The following is a 16,791-nucleotide window of genomic DNA, read 5'->3' as shown; positions in this document are numbered from 1 at the left end:
GTATAGTTTGAGAACCGCATTAAGATTTTCACACAAAAATAGTAAAAAAAAAACATTTGGGGGGTTCCCCATACTTTTAATTAGAACTGAAACTTAATTTTTTTATTTTTCATCAAACCCGTATGTGTGTGGTATCTATGGATAGGTCTTCAAAAATGATATTGACGTTTCTAATATCATTTTTTTCTAAACTGAATCGTTTGCGCGAGAGACACTTCCAAAGTGGTAAAATGTATGTCCCCCCCACCCCTGTAACTTCTAAAATAAGAGAATGATGAACCTAAAAAAAATATATGATGTACATTACCATGCAAACTTCCACCGAAAATTGGTTTGAACGAAATCCAGTAAGTAGTTTTTTTTTATACGTCATAAATGGTACGGAACCCTTCATGGGCGAGTCCGACTTGCACGTGACCGCTTTTTTTATAGAAAAGCCGGTTGGCCTCGCTACATAAACTATATCTACGGCTAAACAATAACCATAAGCGCTTAAAACGTGATACATACACGTGATGAAAGTGTGAAATACATTTTACAGTACATATGGGGCTACTTTATAGCACTAGTGCGAGAAGTAGCATATTACGTTACTGTGTCGAACATTTAAAGGGCCATATGTACTGTAAAACGTTGTACGATACATGTGCGAATAGGTAATTCGCAACTCGTGTCGATTTAAAACACTCCCTTCGGTCGTGTTTTAATTTATCGCCACTCGTTTCGAATTTCCTATTTTTCGCACTTGTATCGTAATGTACTATTTCCTACTCCTCTACTGTTATCTGTCATTTATGCATTCATTAACACGAATATAAGAACGTACATAAAAGGTTTCAAGAAAAGTCTATATTGTCTATTCCTCATAAAAGCTCTTGTGCTTTTAATCGCTATAACGTTACTGCGATTAATGGCTACCAACCTAACAAAACCAAAACGAATACAGTTTTAAACTAAGTGCATTGCTGCCAACTTACAAAATATTCATTTGGTTGCATAGTAAAAATAATTACTTCATAAGTCAGAAACACACGCATGTGACACCCGTAATATAGCAACACCCATAGACTACGAAGACCGCTTAGCGTTGCTTGTTAGTCTCCGTAGGCTACGGTGGCCAAAATTGAGAAAAAACTGTCCAAAAATTTAATTTAGCAAGTAGCAAGTACCAGGGCCTCATGAGTTACGAGGTGTAGCTGACCGGCCGGCCGCGGCCCGGGGCGGGCCGGGCGCGTAACAAGGTATGCTCGCGCGTCTTGGCTATATACTTTTGCTTTGTTAACCTAAATTAAGATTTATTTTTGTTGACTCGTAGGAAAAATATTGTATGCAACGTTGTATAAGTAGGTCAAAAAAGGCGAGTGGCGTGAGTTACAATGTGAGCCGGAGCCGAAGGCGTAGGCGAACATTGTAAAGGAATACGCCACGAGCATACGCCTTCTTATACAACTGTTGCATAAAATACTATAATAAGCGCCGAAGCATGACTAATGATAAAGACAATAATTGTTTCTCACCCGTATGCAAATCTATGTCAGATTCAGACACAAACCGGCGAAGTGTTTGTCGGATCACAGATATACAGTTGCCATCAGATATATCGGAGCGGCCAAGGTGCTCACAAATATCGGAATACGCCTCTATTGTCATGGCGCTAGAGTGCGTGTCCAGATATTTTTTAACACCCCGGCCGCTGCGATATATGATGGCGACTGTACAATGTATAACCAAAATAATATGAATCCAATTAACAAGTTAGGATGCCGCTAATAATCGTTTGTCTCTTTCCATCATACCAATACGTCGGAAAGGGACAAACGATTATTAGCGGCATCGTAACTTTAGTAGACGTTTATGAATAAGGGGGTTATAGTTTTGCCATGTCCGTCTGTCCGTCTGCGGCTTTGCTCCGTGATCGTTAGTGCTAGAAAGCTGCAATTTGGTATGAACACATTAATCATGCATGGCGACAGAACGGTAAAATAAAAAATACTACTAGCTTAGAGTAGGGTTGCCACCCGTACTATGTACTATAATATGCATCGTACTATATTCTATTCAATTGTACTATATATTATACATTGATTTGTTCGAGCATAAGTGTAATAGATTTGTTTCTCTCATTTTGTATTTAAATTGTTATTGTAATTGTACCTACCTTGTTTGAAATTTAAAATTCTAAATTGAAAATTGTTCTTGTATTTTTTCCAAATTCTAAATTATGCTTGTTATAATTTTAATCACGCTCGTATAATATCTTATTTACTGAATGTTACTGTTAAATTCAACTTTTAAATTCAAAATACCTAATAATTGTACTTTCGGAGTAAAGAAATTTTGTATTAGGGGGCGTCCATTAATCGCGTCATATTGTATAGGGGGGGGGTGGGGGTCAGCAAAAAATCACCAATGATCACCACAGGGGACGGGGGGGTATGGACACGTATCACGTGTATTTTTTTTTTCATCTGTGCTATACTGTATTATAGTCAATAAAATAAAAATAATAGTTAGGTTCATTTGTTAGAAAACTGTTCTTTAGTTATCGAAAAAAATACACGTCATATTGGATGGGGGGGGGGGGTCCTGAAAATATCACCAAAGATCACCATGGGGGAGGGGGGGGTCTAAAACAAGCCAAAAACGTATGACGCGATTAATGGACGCCCCCTTAGCTATAACTATAAGTGGAAACTGGCCGCGTAGCCAACGTGCAAATTGCTTACGCTCCGTAGCGATCGAAATGCAACTGTCACTGTTGCACTAAGGGGGCGTCCATTAATCGCGTCATACGTTTTTGGCTTGTTTTAGACCCCCCCCTCCCCCATGGTGATCTTTGGTGATATTTTCAGGACCCCCCCCCCCCCATCCAATATGACGTGTATTTTTTTCGATAACTAAAGAACAGTTTTCTAACAAATGAACCTAAGTACACGTGAAGGATAATAAGGGCGGAAAACTATTATTTTTATTTTATTGACTATAATACAGTATAGCACAGATGAAAAAAAAAAATACACGTGATACGTGTCCATACCCCCCCGTCCCCTGTGGTGATCATTGGTGATTTTTTGCTGACCCCCTCCCCCCCCTATACAATATGACGCGATTAATGGACGCCCCCTAATATGGAAGAGTGATAGAGAGACACAAAGCGATTCGTTGTCGAAGCGATAGCGATTGTCACCTTGGCTAGGCCGGCTGTTTTGGCTTATGTTGTAATTAGGGTTCCGTACCTCAAAAGGAAAAAACGGAACCCTTATAGGATGACTCGTTGGTCTGTCTCTCCGTCTGTCACAGCCTATTTGCTCCGAAACTACTGGACCAATTAAGTTGAAATTTGGTACACATATGTAAGTCTGTTTTTTTTTTTTTTTATACTACGTCGGTGGCAAACAAGCATACGGCCTGCCTGATGTGATGTGACCCAAAGACGGACACCTAACGTCAACAAATAAACAAAGAGCATATAATCACTACGTTAAATAAATTTTTAACTTAGGGGCCACTTTCGGGGAGTAAATGAGAAGTTTAGAAGTTATTCAAGAAAATAGGCAAAAAATGACCATCCCCTCCCCTTATTTCCGAAACTAATAGGTCAAAAATTTTGAAAAAAATACAGAAAATAGTTTTTTACCTAAAGGTGACAGGAAAACCTATTAGAAATCTAACAGTCAAGCGTAAGTCGGATTTATATGCAATGGCCCGAAACGTCCCGAAGAAGCCTGCCTAACCGCGGCCGAGGCCGTTAGTGCCATTTTAAGTGTTTATTGCTATATTTGAATTTGAATCTGAACGTCGAGCTGCGGGAGGTTAATGCTCAGATAAAAAACAATAGTATAAGTGTCTGAATTCGATGACTTAAGGCCGAGCCGCGTGTAGAGCTGAAGGCCCGGAGCTTCCGACCTGTGCATGCTTCCTGAAAACTCCACAGGTATCTTAAATGCGAAGGCCGAAGTCCCGAAGCGTTCGGGAGAAGCACACCTACCTACACGCGAAGCCGAAGGCTGAGCTGTGGGAGCTGCTTAAACACAGAATCCAAGTATCTTAATTGCGTAGGCCAAAGGCCTAGCACCAGTAAGGGCGGAAGGCCAGAAGGCTAGAAGTGACCGAGAGATGCACACCTTTAAGTTTAAGGCTACGTACGCACTAAGCGGCTAGCCGCGTGCGGACAGCCGCATGACGGTTAAGAATGTATGAAACCGCAACCATAAATACTGAACGCACTAAGCGGTCCGCCGCAACCGCACGCGGCTGGCCGCATAGTGCGTATGGGGCCTAAGTGTGAGTTGCACTGAAGACAAAAATGCGACTAGGCTGTATCTGGATCACAGCCGCAATGTCTGCAATGATTGATTAGGTACTTGTACTAATTTTCCGTGTTTGAGTACCTAGGTACCTACTACATTCAAGCATCTCTCTCTTCGGCCTTCGCTATTAAAATACGTAGGCAAATTGCGGGAATCGCCTACCCGTTGGACGCTACGAGCTTTCGGCCTTCGTATTTGGACACTATTCTGTATTTGATCTTGCTATTCGAGCTAATTTTCGCACACAGTAGGCTCAACAGTACAGTAGGTATCTGTAAAAAAAACTTATATAACATATTAATATTTCACGTACTTACCTATTTTATTTTTGTATTAATTAAAGTAGTAAGACCTATCCGATAACATCACTTTTTTTCAAAATATGTATATCCATGGACTGATGATACCAGTAACTACATACCGCAATAAATTTTTTAGCTCCGAATGCATCGTTTCTAGTCTGACAGCTGTACATTCAATTCCAAGTAATGGCTCCTTTCCTAAACATCAAAACAAAAGCTATCCATGTAGCTATTACAGTTACACAGATTTAAGCCACTGCGTTCCGTTACATCTCGGTTTTTGATCCAATCCTTTCGGGTTTTACTAACGTTTCACGTCAAAAAAATATTGTTAAAAATTGTGTGATGAACGGAACCCTTGAAACGCGAGTCCGATTCGCACTAGGCCGGTTTTTTTCGTTTACCCGGTAAATACTTTTTTTTTTCAATATTTTGAAAAAAAAAACTATATTGCTGTAGAAAAAAGGTGGCAACCCTAGCTTAGATGGACTCTACTCGCATATTATCGGCAATAATCATGGAACATTTAAGAGAAAATTTGGAGTATTTCTATCGCTTTATGCGTTAAAAGTTGAATGTCTTATTCGTCCTTTATGTTTTCGATGTATTTAATGAAAGTTACTGCAATTGGTGTCAATATTATAGACAAATTAAAACTATGGTTTTTTGCTCCAGTAATTATTTTTCAAACTAACAAATATCAATGAAAAATTAAACTTAAGCAGCTCTTTAGCTCTTGTTTACTGTAAAATGTTGCCAGCGATTAAAAACTGGTAAATACTTGTTTCACAGGATTTGTCTATACCATCCCATTACTGGGGGCCTACCGCAAAAATCGAAGTTCGTCAATTGCGGGCATTTTTCTCTGTCACTCTAATGACGTCTTAGAGAGAGTAAAAGAGAAAAATCCCCGCAATTGGCGAATTTCGGTTTTCGCGGTAGGCCTCCAGGTGCCAGTCCCATCATAGGGGCGATACTATAATACCTATTGCACTGGCTCTGAAAACAATGAAGAATATGCGCACTAGCTCACTTATTGTCGTTTTCAGTCACGCTATGATCTTAAATGACAGGAAGCGAATTAAAGAAATGACGCCTTTTATTACAACGTAATTGAGTTGATGACCTTGCTGACATGATTTGTAAAGGACAAAATGGATCTAGGACAAACCATGATACAATAAAACAGATACTTATATGATATACGATTTTTCAACTAGTTTTTGGGTCAAACACACTTTGGAAGGTCCCTTTTGTTCTGTGGATAAAACAATAAAAAGTTAAACGACCCGGGTACATATAACTACTTCTTACATATATCTAGTTTTTCTTATTTGAGTCCTATTTGTAATGGTGCAGCGAAAATTGAGTGATTCTCTTGAATTTACGAAGTCTAAATACAGGAAAGACGCGAGTTAACCATACAATAATAGTACATTACGATAAAAATGCGAAAAGTACGAAATTCGCAACGATTGGCGATAGGTAAATTAAGACACGACCGAAGGGAGATCTGCCAAGATCCACTACGCAGGCTTCGTCAATATATACGTAAACAAGCAAAAAACATCCACAACACGCTTCAACATATTATGCACATATCCTACAAAATATATATCTACAACAGGTTTCGTCAACGGCCTACCTAGTACCTATATAATACTAAACAATTTCTTCTTCCTTGTCGTATCCTCATGGCTGAGGGCCGTGACGAATGTGGACACTCTTCACCAGTGCTCTCCAAGCTCCTCTATCTTGGGCACAGTGTGTGCTAGCCTGTGTGTGGCCTGTTGTGTGGAGGATATGATAACCCGACCACTGGTTTTCTCTGGCTCCATGATACGTGGGCCTATTAAGCCCGACAGATTTTAACCACGCATTCCTGAGGTCATAAGGAGCAAAAATTGTTCTATGGGTTTTGGTCAAATTCGGCAATTTCTTGTGGTGAAAAAATCAAGTCACATAGTGGCTGCGTAACGGCTATAAAGAGGTTTTTCACGAAGTTATAGGGACCGTGCGCGTTGGAGGGTCTGGCATCTTGTGGCCTGAATCGGAACCATAAACATGTACATTTACACGTCCCGTGTTTTCTTGTGCATAGTAGGTTCTGCCATCTTTTGGGCTACATCGGAACAATAAACGTCACATATACGCCTCGCGCCAAAAATCTGACGGCTCCTGTGTTGCCTCCTATAGTTCATGCACGCTCCCTATTACAGAAACGAATTTCCACAATAATTGTCATTGTAACAAGATCGATTTCAGGTAACTTTGATGACATTTTAATCTATGCGGTCAAGAATACACCTTTAAAATCTGTCCGGTTTAATATGCCCACGGTGCCGCTCTATGACGATGTTTCGTTCAACCAATATCCATTAAAATCTTTCATTCAAGCAAATCTACAATGTACAATGGGCTGTGCTCTGAGGAATTGTTTGACATGATGCCAACGGCCAATTTCTATCACCGCACCGCTCGCCGTCAGCAGGGTGTTCATCCTCATGCCGTAGAACCTAAATGGTCGCGCACTGTGCGGCTTAAGAGGAATTTCCTCCCGCAGACAATCCGGCTGTGGAATGAGCTCCCTTCCGAGGTTTTCCCGAGGGGCTACAGTATGGGGTTCTTCAAAAAAGGAGTGTACCTACAGGTTTTTAAAGGATCGGCAACGCGCACTTCTGGAGTTGCAGGCTACGGTGACTGCTTAACATCAGGCGGGACGTAAGCTTGATTGCCACCGACGTGGTATAAGAAAAATGAAGCATGTAAGTCTGCCCCAATATTCGGGCCACTATTGTACCTATAAACTACCATTTCGTATGTCTTTTCACAGTCGTTTAAAAAAGAAGGCATGTCGTGACCGTGCGAGGTTTTACATATTTAATTCAGCTACGCAATTTGGCAAGTCGGTCAACTTGCTATTCACCTCCATGTGTTTCATTGCTCTACCAGCATAAGTCTGGTCCCTAGCTGCGTATCGATTTAAGAACATAAAGCGAAAAACGCTATTATGTATAATCAAAAAAGGGCGTGAGCTAGAGTAAAAAAAAAGGCGTTTTTTCTCACCGCAAGAATGTTTTAAGTTTCCAAAGCCAACATTCGATATTGTTTTCATACAATTTAAATATACGATACACAAATAATCGTAAATAACGATACTTAGGTAATAATAGTATAATATTTTATATTTACAATTGTTTCTGTCTTAAAAAAAGTACTTGTAAAAAGTAGTAATGACATACTTTCCGCACTAGCATCGAAATGTACTATTGTTCACTTCTCAGATCAGCAGAAAAACAAGCGAGAAAAAATCTCTGTCTCTGTCGAGATTAGAACTTGTGACTGCGGGGTACCAGCTTAATTACCGAGACTTACCTGTTAACAGGAAAAATGGTGTCGAAAGTTCTAGTCACCCGAGACAGTAAAATTTCCACCTTTTCTAAGCAATACAAATACTGCCCGTTAGTACAAAATAATAACAAAATGTTCAGTGATATCAAAAAATCTCGACACCAGGGGGCCTACCGCGAAAACCGAAATTCGCAAATTGCGGGGATCTTTCTCTTTTACTCTCACTAAGACGTAATTAGAGTGACAGAGAAAAATCCCCGCAATTGACGAATTTCGATTTTCCCGGTAGCCGCCCAGGAGCCTAGCTAAGATGGCAAGCGTTACATCACCACGCGATAACGAAACGTATAAATGTATTGGGTTGGCAGATGCTTTTTTTTATACTACGTCGGTGGCAAACAAGTATACAGGCCACCTGATGAGGCAGTCTCCGTAGCCTATGTACGCCTGCAGCTCCAGAGTTACATGCGCGTTGCCGACCCTAAAACTCCGCATCCTCGTTGAGCTCTGGCAACCTTACTCACCGGCAGGAACACTATGAGTGTTATTTGGCTGCGGTTTTCTGTAAGGTGGATGTACTTCCCCAGTTGGGCTCTGCTCTAGATCTGGAATGACATCCGCTGTGCTGTGCCCTACCACATAAAGTGAGATGACATTCACAGTGCCCACACCTCTCTTTTGGATGTACGTCCTACGAAGAGTCCTCCATACATTTTTTAAGTTTCGGTTGGTGTTTTTTTTCAATGATTGTCATGTTGGCTAGGTCCCCAGTCTCAAGAATGTAGTTCAAGTAATACTGGTCGATTGTTTCGTGAATTTATGGTCGCACACCGTGAAGGTTGAAAACAGTGTCGTGTGACATTTAGGGGGCTTAGTACCGTGACTTGGAAAACGTTATTGTTATTAAGCCTGGTACCTTTTGGCGAAGAATCTTATATAGGTACATACTTGAACGGGTCTCTATTGTTTCAATAAAGTTTTAAGTCATAATTTATTGTTTGCCCGCATTTACGTTAGTCAAAATTTACTTTTTCTCAGAAACGCGTAACTTTTCAGGATTGCCATAAAACAAACCTAACCTAACCTATTATTATTCCGCCGTGTGGTGCCGGCGTTTAGAATAGCACCACCCCATCTCGTCCCGTGGGTGTCGTAAAAGGCGACTAAGGGAAAACCGACGGATGGGCAGCAGCGTCCGTTAAGTATTATTATAACACCTACTGCGGTCCCATTACGTATAATCAACCAAAAATCTCTAACATAAACCCCATCTTCAAAATCAAACATCTATCTACTAATTTCAACAATTCAACAAATAACAATAAATCGCAAATTTCAAAATTAATCTTATCTACAATTTCAAATATTTCGCAACACTAACCTCAACCAACTAACTCAACAAATCTCAACCAGGAACCATGGCCGCCCGTATTTAACGCGGGGACCATGGTTCTATTTAAACTCACAACAACAACGCCGGGTCTTCAACTCGAGCATCACCATTGCCTCTTGACTGATGGTGATGCCGGACCCGGCATCGCATAAATCATAAAAGCATTTCGCAAACGTCACCGCGGGCACAGGGTCGCCCGTATCCCTAGCGAGGGCCCTGTGTCTTCACTCGACACATATTAACCTTTAAAAAAAAAAAAAAAAACCTATTATTATTATAGGATAACCTGTCGAAAATCCTGAGATGTTAACGGTTTCAGAATTATGACTAATGATAATCTGACTATCATTACATTATGACTTTCAATAATTATGTCAAACAAAGGGATCCGTATACATATAGGAATACTGGCCAAGAGCATGTCGGACCATAGTGTGTAGCGTTCCGTAGCCTTAAACGGGTGCTATTCTATTAGTAAATATCATGTAGCCTACTAATAGTACCCGTGTGCCCGTACCCGTAGCTACATGATATTTACTAATAGTACCCGTGAGCCCGTACCCGTAGCTACATGATATTTACTAATAGTACCCGTGAGCCCGTACCCGTAGCTACATGATATTTACTAATAGTACCCGTTCAAGGCTTCGGAGAGCTACTGAGGGTCTACCGCGGACAACGTTCGACGTGTTGCCTCCCTATCACACTTATGTACGAATTTATAAGTGCGACAGAGAGGCAACACGTCGAACGTGGTTCGTGGTAGGCCCTTTGATGTAGGTACATAACAAGCAAAAGGTATAAGTGCCCAGTGCTCCACATTCACAGCGCTATGGCTTTTTTCGGCTTTAACATGAAGGGAATAAATAAATAATAAATAAATAAATATTATAGGACATTCTTACACAGATTAAATAATTTCCACGGTAAGCTCAAGAAGGCTTGTGTTGTGGGTACTCAGACAACGATATATACAAATACTTAAATACACAGAAAACACCCATGACTCAGGAACAAATATCTGTGCTCATCACACAAAGAAAAGCCCTTACAGGGATCCGAATCCAGGACCATCGGTTTCATAGGCAGTGCACTACCCACTAGGCTAGACCGGGATTTTGGGATAACTCAAAAGGGGCTTAAGTTATCATGTTAAAAAAAAGAATTGGCTGTTTCATACATTTTGGCTGTCTGACTTGGACATTTTTTTTATTCTTTATTTCTATGGGTGAGTAAATTTTTTTTTCGCGATTTCGGGGTTGGTCCCATATAGGGTGACCAGATGTCCCGTATGACCCGTATTTTGCATTGTCCTGTAATTTGGCGAAACCAATACAGGTTGTCCCGTAATTTTATGATTCAATGGCATTCAATGATAAAATTACCTATTTTGATTATTTCACATTTTCCTTTCCAGATAATAAAAAAAAATGTTGCAATTTATATTATTTAATATTGTTTTATAAAATGCCTCATGCTTTACAAACATGCCTCACTGATGCCAATGCGGCGTCATGGTAGACAACCTAGGCCACCACGGCCTCTCTTGCAGCCGAAGTGCTGGGAGGATACCTCGGCACGCCAGCATCAATGACGTCATCCGTAGGGCCTTTGTTAGTGCCAAGGTGCCGGCGCTCCTCGAGCCAAACGGCCTGGTCAGGGATGATGGCAAGAGGCCTGATGGAATGACGTTGGTGCCTTGGAGTATGGGACGGCCCCTTGTTTGGGATGCTACATGCGTAGATACCCTGGCACCGTCCCATATTCCAGGCACCAAAGTTGACGCTGGTGCGGCTGCATCCTCGGCCGAAAGCCTCAAGCGTCGCAAGTATGTCAACCTCGGCAGTAGTTACATATTTGCGGCGTTTGGGGTTGAAACCCTAGGGCCGTGGGGGCCTAGCGCGCGCCGCCTCTATAAGGAGTTAGCAAAACGCCTTATAGAGGCTTCGGGTGACCGGAGGGCTGGCCTGTACTTCGCCCAGCGGATAAGCATTGCTATCCAGAGGGGCAATGCATCCAGCCTTCTGGGCACCCTGCCAAGCGGTCTCGATCTGGGACAATTTTTTTATTTATAAGTTTTTAATTGTTTTTCCACCCATAGGTTATTAAATTGATTTTGCCAAATTTTAGTAATAAACAAATTTAATGTTTATTTTTAATAAACAACGGCCTGTCCCGTATTTTAAACTCGAATACCGTAGTAATATATTTTTTTGATAATTGGGTCAAAATTATTTTCTTGTGTTTGTATCAGTCTTCTATCAGTCATATAAATAAAAAAAAGTCGAGTGCTATTGTATGTATTTTTAGCTGTAGATTTTATTTTACATTAGTAAAATTTTAAAAAATTGGGCCGTGGAGCAACGACGCCCATATTCTTTACAAGAATTTAAAAAAAAAACTGCTGGAGACCACGGGTGACCCTAGGGCTGGCTCATTCCTAGTCCAAAGAATAGGCATTGCCATTCAACGAGGGAACGTAGCCAGCCTTATGGGCATCCTTCCGCAGGGGACAGACCTGGGGGACTTTTCATAGGAGGGGGGTTTTTATATTCTTATGTATATATTTTCTATTTTGTTAGGTTTAATTTGGGAGATGTTGGGAGGCCATTGCTTCGCTTTAAAGACTGCGCCAAGAGGGATATGGCAGCTTTTAAGATCGACCACCGAAACTGGGAGAAGCTTGCGGAAAAGCGAACGAAGTGGCGCAAGTGCGTTGGAGATGGTCGCAAGTTCTGCGACGAGGCCTGGTTTGCGGCACTAGCAGACAAAAAGGAAAAAGGCATCGTAGCGAAACGTCACAGTCCGTCGCGAACTTCCCTTGCCAGCTCTGTGGCAGAGTATGCCGCTCTCGCATTGGTCTTTTCAGTCACCAAAAAAGATGTTTTGCGGACATTGCACTATAGATCGTCTGAAATAGACGCTAAGGCCAGTAGTAGTAGTAGTAGGTTTAATTTAGTTAGTTTATTTTAAATGGTTACATTATTAACAACATTACGAATAAAGATAGGTCTTGACATAAAAAAAACATCTCATACAAGAAGCTCCACTTCGTCACATTTTATGGGGACAATAAAACAAGACAACGAAAATGATTTTAACCAAATTACCAGTCGCTTTTCGGTGAAGAAAATTTCGAGGAAACCGAATTACCAGACCAATCCCAATAAGGCCTAGTTTCCGTCCTGGGTTAGAGGGTAAAAAAAATCGCTTTCGTAAAAACTGGCTACGCCGGCTGGCTGGCTGGCTAGTAGTTGCCCAGTTCCCACGAGCCATGGCAAAAAGTCGGGACAGCCCCAGGAAGACGATGGTGGCCAATTTATTAATAAACCCACCGTGTGGTTTTTTTTTTAATATAACGATAGGCAGGCGTTTGACCACGATCTCACCTGATGGTAAGTGATGATGCGGTCTACGGTGGAGCACGCTTATCTATGAGATACCTATTTACCCTAGCCTTGAAGAGACCCAGATTGTACTCTTTTTACGAAAAGATGTGCTCTTTAAAATAAAAATTGATCTTTCTACTCAATATGTAACATTAATTTGTGAAATAGAATAAGTGTAATCTCCTGTAAGAATAATACCTTGTAACATACAAAGCGTTGCGAAGGTACTCCTTTATGCTTGTAATGTATCTGATATTTACTAATAGCCCCCGTTTAGCCTATTCTGACAGAATGGTAACTAACCACTACACTACCTACCTGAGCCTACACTGAGCATGGCCCCACATGCTCTTTTTTAGAGTTCCGTAGTCAACTAGGAACCCTTATAGTTTCGCCATGTGCGTCTGTCTGTCTGTCTGTCAATAAAATCTAAAAAAATATTTTTTTTTAGGGTACCTCCCCTACACGTAAAGTGGGGGTGACCATTTTTTTTTGCTTCAACCCTACAGTGTGGGATATCGTTGGAAAGGTCTTTCAAAACTAATGGGGGTCTTCAACAAACATTTCTTGATAAAGTGAATATATTCGGAGTTAATTGCTCCGAACGAAAAAAAAATGTGTCCCCCCCCCCCTCTAACTTTTGAACCATAGGTCCAAAAAATATGAAAAAAAATTTTGGAAGTAGAGCTTAAGAAAGAAATTAAATGAAAACTATAGCGGATATGATCAGTTTAGCTGTTTTTGAGTTATCGCAAAAAGTTTCCCCTTCATAGTAAAAAGACGTACACCCACAGTTCATCCCTTGGTTAACAATCCATCATACTTTAAGCTCCGTTTAGCTTATTGTGACGGAAGAGTAACTACGGAACCCTACTCTGAGCATGGCCCGACATGCTCTTGGCCGATTTTATATTAATAATTTTGCTGTTAAAAACGACAATGGACTCTTTAATACCTAAACTGCTCAATTGATGTATGTGAACATGCAGGCTCTCTAAATCCATACATACTGAAACCAAATAAAAGCAAACTCTTGTAACGAATATAAAAGACTCAGATATTTTTGCGTGCTTCGTCCAATATATTATTACGCATTGCATGTGACTAATCATAAATCTTAGAATAAATAAATCGGTTATACAACGCAGAAAAAAAGTGAATTGAAAATGCAATTTACAATCAGTACCCCTAGTGTAAATTTATTCGATGGCGTAACGTGACGTACGCGTTTGCGTTAAGTGTCATTTTGTATGGGATTTTGAGTTTCCAAAACGTACGTACGTCACGTCACGAAATCGAATAAATTTACACTAGGGGCTCAGAATGATTTAAGTGGTCGAATTTACAAAGTTACACTAATTATTGATGATAAATAACTCAATCATTTCTTATTGCACTACTAGCTGTGCGCGTGACTCTATTCTATTAAAAAAAGATATTTTAGAATTATCGTAAACAAATGAATAACTTGATAAACTGCATATAAAATATGTGCAAATTAAATACTAGAAAATATAATAGACATTAACTATAAAAAATATATCTTATAAAAAATATGTGACATTGCTCTACAATATCGTGTCAATACACTTCTCACGTGTAAAGAAACGCATTAACTTTTTAATCTAGATAATTTTCTCAATGCTCACCATCCTAAAGTACTCCTGTGCACTCGCATACCATGTGCAGAAAGCAAAAAGCAACACCACTCTGCCATCCATGATTGAAAAACTTCATTTACAAATTACAACATTAAAAACTTTCGTTCATAAATCATTTATGTTCATCAACACTAAATTTAAAACTTTAATCGTGTGCGCGCGGAAAATTTGACAGCTTAACTTTTTAATTTTCGTCGCGGGCTATGATTTTCGCGCGTTCAGCCAGGTTTTTGAGCGGATGGGTTTTCGTAACGGGGTTTTTCGGTTAGAAAACTGTCTCGCATTATTTCTTGTCGTCGACTGGAGGCATATTTCCGTTGCTTTTGTTTTCTGCATGGTTTGGTGAGCACGAGGGAGTGGCGGGGAGCGAATACGGCGGCGGATGAGTCTTAAGACATGACGGAGTGTTATGTAAGTAGAATATATATTTTTATATTATGTTTATACGGGATCGGAATAGTTTTAATAAGGCCTAGTTTACCGTTTGAGTTGGAAGGTCAGATGGCAGTCGCTTAAGTCTAAGCCAATTCAGGGGATTAGTTGTCAAACGGACCCCAGGTTCCTATGGGCCATGGCAATAATGCCGTCACAGCGCGAGGAAGAAGAATACGGGATAGTTTTGTTCTGAACACTGAATAAATATAAAATTGCGAAAAAAAAAAATATTTATATTAAACAGCAAATATTTAAGCATTTTTGGGGTTGGGATATAAAAACAGGGTTAAAGTCATCTCGAATAGTTGACGAATATACCTACCTAGAAAAACCCGTTTTTCACGTTTGTAACCAATCCAAAGTAAGTAGTAGCGGTTAACTGTAAGTTTGAATAATACGAGTATGTAAATCTCAAAAAATATATCTCAAGACACATCCGTACTCTACAATGCGATGCGCACGCGGCGCTCGTCGCGCCATCGCGTGCCATACCGGCACGCGCCATAGAATAAACGCCACAGACTAGTTACACAGTAGACAGTGGGAATAAAGTTTTTTTTTATCTTAAATATATACCGGGTATGGCCTGTAACACGAGCAAAAAATTTAAATGTAGGCTGTACTCCTCAAACTTACTAACATTTGTTCAGCGACTTTTAATAATGATGAAGTGTTTAGACTTCCTATTTTTCATACAAAATAAATATTACCATCTGTACACTGTCATCAGTGTAATTGACGTTTCTTGTCACGCTTTAAACATGACAAAATTCGCAAAACATTGCGTCTTAGAATAAACTTTAAAAAATTCTAAAAATCAATATACAAGTTATTTCTAAAAGTTGCTGAGCAGATGTTGTTTAGTCTGAGGAGTACAGCCTTCAGTTAAATTTTTTGCAGTTACAGGCCACATCCGGTATATATGAAGATACGACCTGCTGTGTAAGAGGGAGATAAAGACAGGAGAATCAAAGCAACAGAATATATAGGCCGCCGCGCAAAACTTGCGACACAAGATATGGCGATCACGCGGGCTTAAAAGTTTTACCTCAACAACCCTGAAAGTATATTTCTGTAGCCTTACCACGACTGCCTTAGCAGTGTGCGAGTAAGAGCGAGATGCATAGAAAGTAAGTTACGCACAGCACACGCTAACGAATATGTCAGTGTCAAACTGGTGGTAGTTATACTGTTTAGATTTTTTAACTAACTGATAGTCAAAAGTCAATTCTTACTTCGGAGTCCGGACAGTGAAATCCGTTTTGGATGTTTCATCAATGTGTTATGAGAATAAAATGTATTTATTATTAAAGATAAATTGCAGAATTATATTGCAGTGCACAACAGGGTTAACAAAGACCTAGCTTGTAAGTTTACCATCTGTACAACCACTTTGTGAATTTACAATAAAATACCCTGTTTCAAGGTAATGCTTAAGTAATTTAATGTGTCATCATCATCATCATCAGGCCTTGTACATCTTTATAGATGATTTAAGCAATCTATGATCTAGCGACAGCGCCGCTCGTGGCTATACAAACCGATTCTTGAACGGCATAATCGCCCACATTTATGGCAAATAAACTGAGGGTCCGCACCGACGCGACCCTCATCGCAAGTCTGTTTTAATGCCCGTTTTCGGGCCAAGTCTTGAAACCAGGACCTCTCATGGGTTTCGCGACCTCTTAAAAGGCTGTTCCTCCACTCAACGCGGTTTGTTGCGAGCTCTTCCCATGAGTCGCAATTGATATTAAACGCAACCATGTCGCGCTTTACGCAGTTCTTAAAGCGGAGCCAAGGTCGACCCACGTTCCGTTTGCCTAATGCAATTTGGCTCAGCATGGTCTTTTTGGGCAAACGAGCACTGTCCATGCGCTGCACATGCCCTAGCCACCGCATGCATCTCAGTTTAAGTAGCGCGGTAATGCTAGGAAGCTGAGCAACCTTCAG

At 40.4% G+C, this 16,791-nt stretch overlaps 1 protein-coding gene across 1 annotated transcript in view; it reads right to left on the bottom strand.

The window, feature by feature from the left end:
- The window catches only part of LOC133531829 (angiotensin-converting enzyme-like), a 46,629-nt gene extending 31,923 nt beyond the window's left edge, over positions 1-14,706 (bottom strand). The window contains exon 1 of the mRNA XM_061870222.1: positions 14,395-14,706. Coding sequence (XP_061726206.1) covers positions 14,395-14,466 — 72 coding nt within the window. The 5' untranslated portion in view covers positions 14,467-14,706. The remainder of the gene's footprint in view (positions 1-14,394) is intronic.
- Between the last annotated feature and the right edge of the window lie 2,085 nt (positions 14,707-16,791).

Source organism: Cydia pomonella, chromosome 26 (assembly GCF_033807575.1).
Source record: "Cydia pomonella isolate Wapato2018A chromosome 26, ilCydPomo1, whole genome shotgun sequence".
Lineage (NCBI taxonomy): Eukaryota > Metazoa > Arthropoda > Insecta > Lepidoptera > Tortricidae > Cydia > Cydia pomonella.
Note: the sequence above shows the minus strand (reverse complement) of the source record. Positions and strands in the feature narration are given on the sequence as shown.